General features: G+C 39.0%; 1 protein-coding gene across 1 annotated transcript; it reads right to left on the bottom strand.

Annotated features, from left to right (window-relative positions):
- Positions 1–8,845, bottom strand: ubxn7 (UBX domain protein 7). Its single transcript, XM_044368575.1, has 11 exons — positions 8,739–8,845; positions 6,171–6,324; positions 5,751–5,815; positions 5,562–5,627; positions 4,805–4,917; positions 4,205–4,351; positions 3,829–3,919; positions 3,366–3,496; positions 2,308–2,812; positions 1,252–1,331; positions 1–1,111 (listed from the first exon to the last, which is right to left on the bottom strand). Exons 1-11 carry the CDS (start codon positions 8,842–8,844, stop codon positions 950–952), a joined length of 1,620 nt encoding a protein of 539 aa, XP_044224510.1. The 5' UTR covers position 8,845; the 3' UTR covers positions 1–949.
- Between the last annotated feature and the right edge of the window lie 5,519 nt (positions 8,846–14,364).

Below are 14,364 nucleotides of genomic sequence, written 5' to 3'. Positions count from 1 at the left end.
GGTTTTGGTGGTTATATTTCAACATCAGCATATTTTCTTGGCAGCATATAAAAAAAAAGAAAGGAAACAATGACTACAGCTAAATATCAGTCTCTCTAAGCCATCTCTGTACAGTGTAGGTCCGACTGATGAGATGTACCACCCTTCATTCATTCCCTTCTGTATCAAAAGTTGAAATCCAAAAACAATCTTCTAGTCTCCTATTAACCAATAGAAACTTGAGTAAAAATGTGCAGATTGACCCAATTCTGTCAGATATGTGTCACGGATATCTGACTCGTTTACTTGACTTGTAATGTGCGAACCTTTTCTCTTAATATCCCTGCCTCCCAAATAATTACAATTGTTCAAACAATGACCATGTCAGACCAAATTTGGGTCAAAATAAACAAGAATGAGCCTCCCTTTACCTGTTCCCAGGTACAGAAGATAACAAGAAGATCTAGAAAATAAACTCTGACATTTAACATCCTTTCTGGGAGGTAAAAGTCTGTTTTTACAAGTCCCTGGTGCCTCATCATCAAATAGTGATCCATCATTTTTTGTTTTTTTTATTTGAATATGAGCTATATTATATGTATTCTATCCTGATGTGCCTCAACGACCAGAACTACATGAGACCCGCATCAGAACAGAATATATCACATTAAAAAAATCAGAGTGCTGGCATCCGTAACACCTTACTGGCCAAATGTAGAACACTACATTAGGATTAGGCTGTCAGTAGAGACGTCAGTATTCAGAATAGTGAAATGGCGGGGAAAGTAGTCCATCCACTAACAGTTGTCTTGGCAAAAAACAAAACAAAACAAAAAAAAACAGGGGCCTAATTCCAGGTGAACAGAAGGTTATGTGATAAAGGCCGGTAACATCGTCCCAGATCATTGGTGAAAGGATGAGGTCTACCAGAGAGATACAGACAAGCAAAAAGTGAGTGTGTCTGGGAAGGCTAGTTCCTCTCCTGCACAAATACAGTCTCCTGTGGACAAAGCCCCGCCTCCTGCAGTGTGATGTCATAGTCCAAGTGGGCGAGCTTCCTTCTGGGAAAGTTGGTGACAAGTTCGAAGCGTTCGTTAGGGTAGCCCTTGGACTGGACGTGTCTTACCAGTGCCTGGAAGGAAGATAAAAATGCATAAGTGACACATTTTATGGGACAGTCAGTGTTTACGCTACAATATTCAGTGTCTGGGCAGGAAGAGAAAGTCCTTACATCCAGCTGACTTAAAATAGAGTAAAAATGATTGTTCTTACCAAAAGTTTTGCTTTAGAAGACAAGGAAATTTGTTCTCTCTGTCCATCTGGGTAACGGAGCATCAATCTGGCCTTGGGACCTATGTGAACAACAACAAAAAACAACAGAAATTATGTAGTCGTCCTGTTTTAAGTATCCACAGTATAACTGTCTCTAAAAATGCCTGAATGTAGTTATGAGATGTTTAATTTCTTGTCTAAATGTCTTTTTTGGTCTAATCAGTGTAAGATCACTTGCACAAAGACAGACTGAGCCATCGCCCCCATCCTCTGCAGCCTTGAATTCATTGCAAATGTCAAAAATATATAATAGTTGTATCTAATTGCTAATGCCCTGCAGTTATTTCCAAAACTTCTTACTTTACTTACTTTACTTTAAAGAGGTTGTTGACTTGTTTTCATCATCATATATTCTCCTCTGGGAATTTACGGTGAATATTTTATACTGTAAAGCTCAAAAAGCAGTGTAAGTTTAACTCTGTGTTCGAGTATCACAACAACATCTGGGCAAGCTGCAGCGCTCACCATGTACTGCTAAGTTTAAAGCTCAAGAAGCTGACTGGTGGACACACATTAGGGGACTTGTTATGCTAGAAAAGAACTCGTCCGTTTTGACGTTTTGTCTGACCACATCCGAAGGTAAAAGTTTTCCTAATGTCCACACTTGAAGGTGGTATGACAAGTTGGCCGTCATAGAGAGGGACAAGATGTGATAAATGTTAAAATATGTGGATAACGGTGCACATTTTATGTGTTTCTCCTGGAAGGCGTTCATAGTGTTGCACTCAGTTGTGCACACGATAAGTGCCAGAAATAGTTGTGTAATGAATTGTCTTGAGAGAGAAAGAGAAGTTCAAACCTTGCTTACTTTCTGATCTCTGTAATTCTGGCCAATCACTGTGTAAAGTGTTGCACTGACACTTTAAGTGCTCATTTAGAGTGGTTAAACATTTTGAGACGTGTCTGCCTGCAGGCTGTAGACATTCACACTCAAACACACACACTCTAATACCCTCATTATAATTATTTCAGGTTTAGAATTACACGTTGCCGTACCGTTGTCATCAGGGCAGTCTACGTCACAGGTTTTGGTGGTGCTGATTTTCGAAGGCCCCGCGCTTTCAGCTGTTGCTGTACAGGAGTTCCCCACAGAATCTGTGTCAGGCGGAGGATGACGAGGAACGGCAGCTGAGGGCTCCAGGTGGTTCTTTTTGCTCTCCTCTTTCTTGTGATTGTGGTTGTTTTCTTTGTAGGGAGACTTTCTGTGGCAAGAAGACGAATTATCGGGGTGAAGACGTTGCTGAGCCGAAGTGGCGGGAGGGGCTGGGGTGTGTTTGCTGGCAGAACTTTTCTCTTCCTGGGGTTCTGGCATTTCACTGTCCGAGCCATCCACAGAGATGGGACCCTCGCTGTCAGAGAAAGGCTCTGCATCAGAGTCGTCATCTGATCGCGGGGAATCTGGGGCGTCAGGGACATTTGAGGACTCATAGTGGGTCTCCTGTAGGGAGGCTCGGATTGCTGCCTCCAGCTGACTGTCTTCACTGGCATCAATCAGACTCTCCTAGAACAGAAAACAGAGAGCGTAGCTGTTGAAAACAAATCAAAGAGCTGGGAAGAATAATACAAAGGAGAGGAACATAATACACTCAGCCAAAATGATTGATACTGACAAATACCAAATATCACAATACTTGCCATCAGGTCTATCAATACCATTGATAATGTGACAATCTTTTGGGTTGAATATGGTGCTTTCATAGGATAAAACTGGATAAAACGGATAGAACTGATCATCAGTTGTAAGGGCTTGATGACTAAGCAGGTAGAATAACTCACCATAGTACAGTCTAATAAATTCAAAGAAATATGATCTTTCACATGTAATGCAGCTTTTAGGACTAGGAAGATGCAACGCTCAAGTTGTTATGACCGTAACAGACCTGATCATATCTAGTTTTACATCATGAGAAGATATCCAGATATTGTGCAGTTCTACAACTGATAAATAGTTGTGACAGAGGAACTTCCAACAGAGTCCCTGAGAGAAAAGATAGGCTCTTATTGGAGCAGAAAAAAGGGAGAATGAAAGCTGACACATGAGATGAGAGACCCACAGAGCGAGCTCGTTTGGCAGGGGGTGCGTGACAGGACGGTCCGTCGAGCTGCCCGTGCTCTGCCAGGAAGCCAGACGCCTGCTCCAAGAACGATGCCACATCCAGCTGGTTCCACTCCACCATTTTCTGACCTACAGTGAACGTGAATGAACAGCACTTGTCATTGACAAAAATCAATTTATAGAAGTTTTTAAAAGACAGCAAAAGCAGGAAATAATCACTATAAATAAGATGACAATACATGCAGTTCACATTTATCTTCCCTATTTATTTAGAGAAAAACTTATTGCTGGCTTGTAATGATCCCATCAATTTTAATAATACAAAGATCTCTCGCTCTGTCACACAAGGACATTTTATTGCTTTTGAATTACTTCTCAACACTATTTTCTTGTCTTCTAAATGTTATGCAGGAGAGATACACTGTCCTCTTACCACTACCTCAGTTCACATGAACACTCACCTGTACGGGGGTCGAGGATGGAAATATAGGGAAACTTGTTCAGTTTATAGAACTGGATGTATCTTTGTCCCTCTTCACTGTCATGATATACCTGTAATGAAATAAAAGGCTCAACACAAGGCAGATGCAGAGAAACACATGGAAAGAACAACGTGTATTTAGCTTTGAGAAATCAGGCCAAAAAGGGGATTTCAAAGAGTTTTTTTCTGCAGTAGAAGCAGCTACTGAAACATCATCATTTATTTGAGAAAAAAAAAGTATTGCATCTTCTCTTTGTTATTATGCCGACTTTTCCACGTCAGCCAGTAGGCTGGCCTGGGCTGGGACGTGAAATCATCAGAGATCAAATACGACCCCGTGCTCTGAGGCAGCATACCTGCCAGAATATGAAGTGTTCTCTGATGATGGTCTTCACTGCATCGTTACTCCACACGTCTCTGTTCAGGCACTGGCAGGCAAAGTCCTGAACATTTTGAATGTTGATCATTAACCACTTGTTCTCCATTTGGCCGCAGTCTTTTGCCTATAAGCAAAAAAGAGCAAATGTAGAATCAGTAAAGACAGGCTGGATCAAGCTGGATTTAGCCAATTAGTGTATAATTAAATCACTAAGTTGGCAAGTCTAGATTTAAGAGCCAAAGCACATCAACAGCTTGATGGAAGACAAATTTAAATTCACTAAATAAAAAGGTGTCCCCCTTACGGAAAACAGTTACAACCATCTACATTGGTAGCATGTGACCACATGTTATGGAGGACTGATTTTACAAATATTGTGAGTGTACATTCAACCAGCCAGGGGAAATTTTTCATTTAAAGAAAAAAAAAAAAACAACAGTTTGGCAAAAATGACCTGGATACTCCTGCCCTTCCAGTCATGGCACACCTAGTTGCCCATCTTTGATCTACAATCATCATCTGAAATTTCACTGAATAAAGATGTGTGGTGTAAAGCGTCCGCTGAGTGACTCCTCACCGTCTCAAAGCTGCCTTTGTGCATGAGCTCAATGGGAGGACGGAAAAGGTCTGCCAGGGTGCTCAGTTTCTTATCCACCGTGCCACCGTTACGCAGCTCCTGTTCCTGGCGGACTAGGAAAAGAAAGAAAAAAATCCTTTCATTGTAGTAAATAAAGACACAGTACTATAAAGTTGCTAGAGATGGTGCATTTACATACGCTTAAGTAAGTGGGTTACAATTGGATTTTTCCAGTAAGTCATCTAAACAAGAAACCTGGTCATTGTAATTGGGGTAGGGGATTGGAGAAACCTGGTTTCCCCAGGAGACCAACAATTTCTCTGCCATGTGTATGTATATAAAAAAACAGTTTCTAATTTTCTTTTATATGTACACATGTGCATAACAAAAGAGTGCAGATGGGCAAAGTAACAGCAGAGTGCAGGGATGATCGGTGAGATAATTACAGAGTGATGCGTCCATGAATTTAAAATAATTCCATCTAAAGTCCGACAGAAACTAACACTAAGTAGCCTCCAGAAGTCTGAATAAGTTATTTTTAAACAGCTGAACATTTAACTACCAAAGTTAAAATAAGAAAGCCATACTTCAAAAATAAAGTCAGGGGTAAGGGAGAAATCTGACCTGCTGATTACTACAGTCCATATAAGGTCGATCTCGATATGAGTAACCTGGTTACTTACAGTAAGTTAATGTAAATGTACAGTAAAGTAAATGTTGGTTGTAATTATGCAGCATTAAGCTTTAACATACTTACTTGTTTCTGTCTGGAAGTCCCTGAAGCCATCAAATATAGATCGAGCAGGTCTTCTTCGCTTTGGCACTGAATGTGTAACAGACACACCAAAAGTCACATTAGATGATCACAACAACTGCCAGTAATAACAGCAACTTAGTTTAAAAACTATATGAATGGGATAAAGTAAGAATAGAAGCAATGTAATACCTCCAAACAGCGGTTCTGGTTCAACCAGTATGTCCTGCTTCTGGGGAATGGGCGCTCGAACTTCACTGAGACATAAGGCAACACATACAATATTATTCTAGGAAGCAAAATGATGTAGAGCAAAACATCTAGTATCAGTGAAGGACTGATGAAGACAGAAAATTAAGCTATTGTGAGCAGGTGTACACTCTCTGATTTTATTATAGCATCTATTAGCAACCCCAATCATAGCAGCACACTGAATCCCCCAGTTTCCCTCCAGCTCACTATTAAAGACAACAGTGAGCTTGGAGGAAAACTTGCAAGAAATTTAGGAGCTATGGACTGTATCTTTAAGATAAGACCACGTGTTGAACAAAGTCCAAAGACTTTGTTCTAGTTTTGTCTGACATAAGTTTGTGAGGAGAAACATCAGCTTACTCTGAGGGGGGAGCTCTGCTGCTCGAAGCTGTCGAACTAGAGCTGGTGCTGGGCTCCTCTGCTATCCCGCCTCCATCCAGAAACATGGTGACTGCCATCTCCAGGTTGTTGTTGCATGCTTCCAACATATGTTTTCCAACACTCTCTGTGGCCCCTGGCAGAGTATTGAACATACACATCGTAAGAAAAATTTTCAGATAAAGCCTTAATGCACAGCTATATGTGTGCATGACAATTCACACTATCCATGTAAAGCATTTAGTTTAAATGTACCACACAATACAACTGGTTTTATGGGAGTGGGCAATATAGATAAAATCTTCTATCACGATATGTGTCATTTCATACTACGACATCAATATATATTGTGTGATATAGAAGACAAGTTTAATGAGGAACTGTTTGTAGACAAAATAACTGGACAGGAATGATTTTGGTCATTCTGCTAAATAAATAGATGACAAACCAAGGTATTTAATCACCTTGATGCCATAAGCAGCATGGCAAAATCTCTGACGGAAAACAAATGTATACTGTCTCACTCTATATACCATCATATGGCCGAACTCTATGATGGACAGCTGATATTTAGCATCTGTGACAACCTATTTAGAAAGATCACATATGTGTTGATGTTGTAACCTGTTAACTATAAATCATTTAGTCTATACATTACTACCAGACATATTTTTGAAGAGTTCCTTAAAGGAAGGGCTCACAATTTTTCAAGTTTGTCTTAAAACAACAGTCGGGTGCCCAAATGAACATTGAAATAGGTTTTCTAGTTATAATCATTTCTCCTGTTCATACTGACCATTAGAAGATCCATTCATAATGCACTTGAAATGTAAGTGATGGGGCCAAAAACCACAAGACTCCTTCTGTGCAGAAATGTATTTAAAAGTTTATCTGAAGCTAATATGAAGCTTCAGTCCAAATTAGTCAAATCAATTAGATATCTTTTAACGTTACAGTATTTTTAGTGCCAAAGTCCCTTTTTTTGTTACTATACTTCCACCGCAGCTCAACAGGGAAACACTGTCCAAGGAAACACAAGGAGGGACTTTGATGCTAAAAAGACTGTAAATGTAGCAGATATCAACTTGATATGACTAATTCAAACTGCTGAAACTTCAGAGAAACTTTTAAAAGCATTTTTGCACAAAATGACTGTGTGGACACACTGTGGATTTTGTCCCCAATCACTTACATTGAAAGCACATTTGAGGAGGATCTTTTAATAGCCAGTATGAACAGGAGGAATAATTACAGTGAGGAAAACCCTCTGTCAGTGTTCATATAGGCACCTGACTGTTGTTTTAAGACACACTTGAAAAATTGTGAGCCTATCCTTTAACTTTTTTGTTCGACTCTTTGCCTCTCGGACGACCAAAGATTTCCATTAATTGTATCATGTTGTCACAATTATCCTGCACGTTATTTAGTACACATCACTGTGTAAATGCAGAGTTAAACTTCCCAATTATGGGATGCTATGAAATGTAACAACAAGCCTAACTTAATTGATCATTAGAAATGCAGGTCATCTGTGATGGATCACATCTCCTACAAGTCTTTGCTGGAGATGTGCAACACTGTACTAGCATGAATAAAAGCAAAATAGCTGTCAGAGTTTAAAAGGTTATGGTATCATTAGAGAAATAATCGGCACTCATGCGAAGTATAGGTTGCGTGATTTGTTGTGTACATAGGCTAAAACATGCAAAAACACCAGAATAGTCCTTTAATATGTTGACATAATGAATCGTCACGTTGCAAAAACAGTTAAAACTATTGTGCATTTGTGAAAACACTCGATCTAATGATGAACTTTTTGTCTTTTTTTTTTTAAAGTGTACAGCACCGTTTGACTACAATGATATTTCCGTGTATACTGCGCATGTCCGTTTCACTTTCCAAGTGTGGCAGCAGCCCCCCTGAATGTCTTCCTTCTTCTGCGGGAGGTGAAATAACTTCAAACTCAAAACACTTTTCATCGTGTCGAGGCGAAACATGCACTGCCGAGGACATGTTGAAAAGTGTGGTCGGCGACATAAAGTTGCGCTCAGCCAAGTGTGCTTAACGCCACCGTGACGCTGGAGATGACAGTGAAACACACACATACACACACACACACACACAACACGAAGCCTGGCTGATGGGTGAAGAAGGGAAATGTTGGACAGCCGACGTCCATTCCACATAATCGAACAACAGGCAGCGCGGAAAAAGGCTCAAAAAGCAGCTCAACGCCACCGCGACAGCGCCTGTAATGAGCACCAGAGAGCTAATCTGATCAGACTTGAAGTTTCTGTGACAAATAATGTTTAAAACTGGTGGTTTTTGCGCGCCCTTTTGTGAGTCTTTTCTCTTTGAGTTTAGCAGATAACTGGCTGTGCTTTTTCCCCTCTGCACAGCTCTGACAGCGCAGGGGCCACAGCTAACACTTAACGTCCGTTTTCTCATCTGCGCAGTGATTTCGTGGTTTTCTAGGCAACGGAGCTCTTCCTGTGTGGTAACCCAAAACTACTCAATGGATCAAACGCAAAATAAAATGTTATTTTTTACCTGTTATTGCTGTGAATTGTTGTATTAACCCGTTCACCCCCGGAGCTGAGGTGTCTCCGAGCGCCGCCATCTTACCGCCACAAACAACAACATAAATGTGGCGCATGCGCAACGCCGTCCCTTTTCCCCCCCTGCCTGGCGCGGCGCGAGCCCCATGCGTCACCAAACGTTCCTGCTGATTGTGGGTAATGTAGTTCACTTCAACTTGCTCAACAAAGCAGTTTGTAAAGAAATATACACTCACTGAGCACTTTCTTAGGAATACTTGTACAATCTTTTAATTAATATACAATATAAATAAAGTATCTATCTATCTATCTATCTATCTATCTATCTATCTATCTATCTATCTATCTATCTATCTATCTATCTATCTATCTATGTGTGTGTGTGTCTAGGTCATTCACTGTCCCTCAGGTTATGGCATGTTGATACATTTTGGGCAATAATATATGCCCTGTCTCCTTCTCCTAGTAGTATTTTTAATTTTGAGAAGTCATAAAGCTCTTTGAAATATGAAATTACAGAGTTGAACTTTATAAGTAAATGTTCCTTATTTCATTTAATGTTTTACATTGCAGGAGGAAGTGCATCTGTCTCAACCTCACCTGTCAAACAGTGATCTTTTTCTTTGGGTTGCCATGATTTTTTGTGTCATCCTTTTTCGATTGCCAGTTTGTGGTCACTGGGCTTGTACTTGGTTAGGATCTGTCTCTGCTTTCTATCTCTAACAGTAGAGATACATTCTACTAATTCATAATCTCTTTTTAGGGTCAGATAACATTCTAATCTACTTTGGCTTTTTCCAATGTTCAGAATAGGTTTCTTTACATTACATTATAATTTGGTTTACTCGACTGGTGTTTGGAAAGCAGTGTTGGTGTGAGACTATCTATCTATCAATCTATAAAAAAACAAAACAAAACATTGCCTATACAGTCAAGAAGCTACTTTCTGTATTTATTATGCGTGTTAAAGTGAAACTCTTCCAACATATTTAGATACATTTGTTTCAACTTCAGTAAAGTGTCAGCCACTCCTGGTTTCCTGTCCCATAACCCCCTGCTTCCACTTCTCCAAGGCATTGGGGGCGAGCTTTTCAGTTTTAAAAAAAAAACCTTTTCAGAGATTTTCTTCCCCAAGTACCCCTGACTGCAGTGTGCAGTTATTATAAAGTGGTATCAGCACTCGAGAGTTGTAACAGTTTTTGCTCCATGCTGTACATCTCTCAAACTTTGATACAAGCTACTCATATTGTTGCAGTGAACAACAGAACATAATTGCTCTTCTACTACTTCTGCTTCAAAACTCGATAGACTTGTGATGAATGTTATGTTATGTTCTGGTTATACTGTGTCATTGATCTGGGACTCATTCCTGGCTACTTTTCATTGTCTCATTTTTCTGAAACACATATTCAACATTGAAAATCATTACTGATCATATTATTCATTGTTTCACTGTTCATTTTTATTCTATTTTATATATTTCTATTTTATGATAGCTATTTGCTAGATTCATTTTCTACTCAATTGTTAGATTACCCTTTATTATATTTTATTCATGTAATTGTTAGACTTGTTCTGGAGCTAGGCACCTAAGAATTTCACTGTATGTACTGTATATGATTTGACTGACTCAAAGGCATCACCTGGTGGTGGATGCTATGCAGCACATTCACAAACATCACAACTGCATGAAGTACTAAATTATGAACACTGCAGCCTATAAAACATATTACACCAGTGCATTTGGATTATAAACATTGCCTGCATATAAAGAAATAAGAATGCAATTGAAAATTGACATGTTAATTGGTACATTTTTTCAATAAAAGAACAATTGTTTAATGTAATTCCTATTTCCACCTTGCCAACCTCATCTGCAGCCTTTTGAAATAAGCCTGTAATTTTTTGCTTCCAGTGCATTATTTATTTTATGAAATATGGGTCATCTGTTAATATTGGTAAATTCTATTACTTTGTAATTATATTTCATTGAACATATATATATACAGTTACTACCTATCCTGATTAAAATGCTGTTTATTTTCCTCATGAGAATGGAGACAGACTCTTTCATATAGACACACTGACAAGCTGAATGTGCTCTGTACATGTCTTCTACTTCATCCCGAAATATATATGTGGGGGTGGTGGTAAGTTTTTAAACATTGATTGAAGGCTATACCACTCATCTAATGACACTATGACAACTCCTACCTGTAGGACAACTCCCTCTTCAGACCTAGGTGAGTGAATGACATGTTATATACATTCAATATAAAAATATATTCAGGTCAGTCTGGCTACAGTGAAACAAGTGATTTAATAAGGATGCAGTTGAGGAGTTTTTCTTACAATCTTCAAGACACGGCATGGAAAAGTTCTGCAGGAGAACTAGGCACCACCATCGCCTAATTTGCTGCATGTTTTCCTTTGAAAAAGAAATCATGCAATCAGATGTGTATCCCAAAAAACCTTCTATCCACTCGTGATGAGATAATTTCATAATTTATGCGTACCTCAGTGAAATCACATTGTGCTTCTATTACCATATACAGAGCGTACTTTAAGTTAAGAAATAGTTGGTTGTTCAGTTTATGATAGTTGTAATAACAACAACAAAATATTCCCCCCATGAATATATTTGAGTATGTAGAAGATGTGCCCCCAAGAAGTCACAGCTTGTCACATCAGTGTCCAGCTGTGCAGGACTTTGATGTATGAATTGTGTATGTAGTGAAAAAACTGTAGGAAATAGGTCCCAAAAAGTATCAAGAATAATAAACAAGAATGCTTTGCATGCTACAAGCACAGAAATAATAATAATCAGTTTTCATATGTTATAACAGAAAAAAGGACTTATGTAATATACTGTATACTGAATAGCCAGCATCGTACCATCAAAACAAACACCCCACAGTTGTTTGAGAAACCTTGCTTTGGTTGGCTCTGTGGTGTCAACAATGTACAATTTTCAACAATGGATTGACAATCAAAAAATACAGTTCAGTGGAATCATTTAAAGAAATATCTAACCTGAACATCATCTACACCAAAAGTCCTCCAAGATCTAGGGTACAAGATCTGACTAATGTTTCTGTGAACACCAAGTATGTGAAAGTAAAGAAAAAGTACAATTCAACAGCTTTTCATACTCCAAAATGTATAACAGCTTTCAACACAATTGGAACTGAAGCTTCTTGAAGGTTATGACAAACTGCCAAAAATGAGCTAATGAGATGCAGCAGTGAAACAACAAGTGTTTGAAACAGCTGTTCTGTCTTTTGAAACAGTCAATAAAATTCAGTAAATAGCAAAGCTGCCTGTTTCATTACTTTATATTCATGTTATAAAATGTACAAATGTCAGTTAGATGGTAATCTGTATGAAAAATACAGAAAAAGAAAAAAAACAGTTATAATAATCATTCACTTATAGTGATCAATTTGATCTGGATGGACATCATCGCTATAAGTGGTTTCCACTACACATGGGGTTTGAACCCACAACTTCAGAGTCACCATGAAGCAGTGTTACCTGCTGGGCCACTGGATCTTTGTCATTGAGTGTCTTTCTCTCACAGTTTTCAGTCTTTCCTCTTGATGTTGGACTTCAAAACTCGCCAAGGATTGAACCCACAACCTCAAAACTCTCAGACAAGTCTTCTAACAGCCTGAACCAGTAAGGACATTTTCTCAAAAGTTTCTTAGAGCTTTTCAGTCTTTACTTTTGGGTTTCAGACTAAAATAAATCTGCTGACTGAGGATTGTATATGGTACCCTCATATTTGAGAACACCAATCCTACTCTATTAGCCACTGGAACTCTTTGTTACTGGGACTGTTTCTCTCACAGCTTTCAGTCTTTTCTCTTGATTTAGCACTTCAAAAGTCACAGAGGATGAAACCCACAACCTCAAAACATCTGAACAGCATTCTAACAGCCTGTACCACCTGGACAGACTTGTTTCTTAAAAGCTTTTAAGTATTTTCTCTTCATGTCTGACATTCAAAATCAGCTATCTGAAAGGTAGAAAGCTCCTTGTTCAACAAAACAACAAAATGTTTCAAGGACAAGAATGAGTAATCTGTTATTATTGAATTCATTATCTGTTAGACAGCTGTGAGACAGTTTTCATTGGAAATAGTCTCATTTGGTGGATCAAACCAGTGATCTATTGGCAACAAGCCTCCTCTCTAAACATTAGGCCAGTCCAACTGTTCACCCCTGCAAAAATGCACTTCATGTCTTTTTCACTACACTGTAAAAATCAAAAAGCAGTAGACTTAGTGTGATCAGTTAAAAGCAGGAGAAATAACCATATAATAAATAATAATAAACTAGGAGGATAAAGAGTCAAACATCTTCATTTTTTAGATTGTATCCACTAGTTGAAATCATTTATGGAGCATTTACCTTTGTTCATGTTTTTATAATGTATCTCCTGTTTGTAACTTTTTATAGTGGAGTCCTGGCAAGTCAGTTTTATATTTTATCCTCAGCTGTATTTTACAGCTACTACATAATACAGTAAATGTGTCATAATGTCAGTCTAATTATCAGTATTACTGTCAGTGCTGTATATGAAGAGTTGTAGTTACTGACAGTGACCACTGGAGGTCAGTGATCATGAGAGTTTCTATGTGAGTCACTTTAACAGTCAAGTTACATCCAGATCAATATGAAGCATCAATGTTTGTATTGAAAACATCGCAGTTGGTATTAGTCAGTGGAGGCTGGTGCATAGAGGCAGAGGAGGTTGCTCCTCCTCTATTTTTTGAGAGGCAGGAGGGAGATCAAAATATAAAAAAGAATATTTGGTTGAAATAAACCATTACTAAATCTCAGTATTATTCATAAAATATTTTTTCTCTCTTCTTTGGAAAAAATCCATTATTGAAATTCTGGTTAAAATGCTTCAACAGCGACACCTGCAGGGCAGGAGGAGAGAGTGCAGCGTGTGTGAAGCACTGAGGTATAATAAGAGCTGGATAGGGCACCGCTTCTCAGCCTTGCAGCCAATTTTTCCCAGTGGCCACTCACGGTATTGCAGCAAAAATCCCCCTGCAGCCCAAAAAGGATTTTCCCCATAGACCACCATTGTAAAACAGACGTCTTTAAAACTGTTGACAGGACATTTATGACTATTTCTATTATGATTTTTTGATTTATGGAGGTTTTATATTTGTAAAACTTTCCTCAAGCTGAGAAAAGTAATTTAAAAATCTGTGACGTTATCACAATGTAAAGTCTATGGGCCGAGCGGGAACTCACAGGCAGAGCCAGTGGGGGAAACACTACTGCTCATATTCAGTGGGCCGCACAACGTGGACGCAAACCTGTAAGCTAGAAACTTTTTTTGGCGTATGCTCCAGGCGAGTAATTCCTATAGGACCGAAAGGGTGCCATTTTTAGTCCGGTATTCAGCTCTTATTATACATCCATGGTGTGGAGTGGTGGTGGGGGAGAGTGAAGGGGACTGGGGGACAGAGGAGGACGGGCTCCTGCTGTCCTCTGCAGGGTGGGCTCTCTTACATCAATTTAATGTACTTCTTTTTTTCATGCTAATCTATGATTGGCCAAGACACATAAAATGACACTCCAAGGGAGGACATCCTCTCT

This window comes from Thunnus albacares, chromosome 12 (assembly GCF_914725855.1).
Source record: "Thunnus albacares chromosome 12, fThuAlb1.1, whole genome shotgun sequence".
In the NCBI taxonomy this organism is placed as follows: domain Eukaryota; kingdom Metazoa; phylum Chordata; class Actinopteri; order Scombriformes; family Scombridae; genus Thunnus; species Thunnus albacares.
Note: the sequence above shows the minus strand (reverse complement) of the source record. Positions and strands in the feature narration are given on the sequence as shown.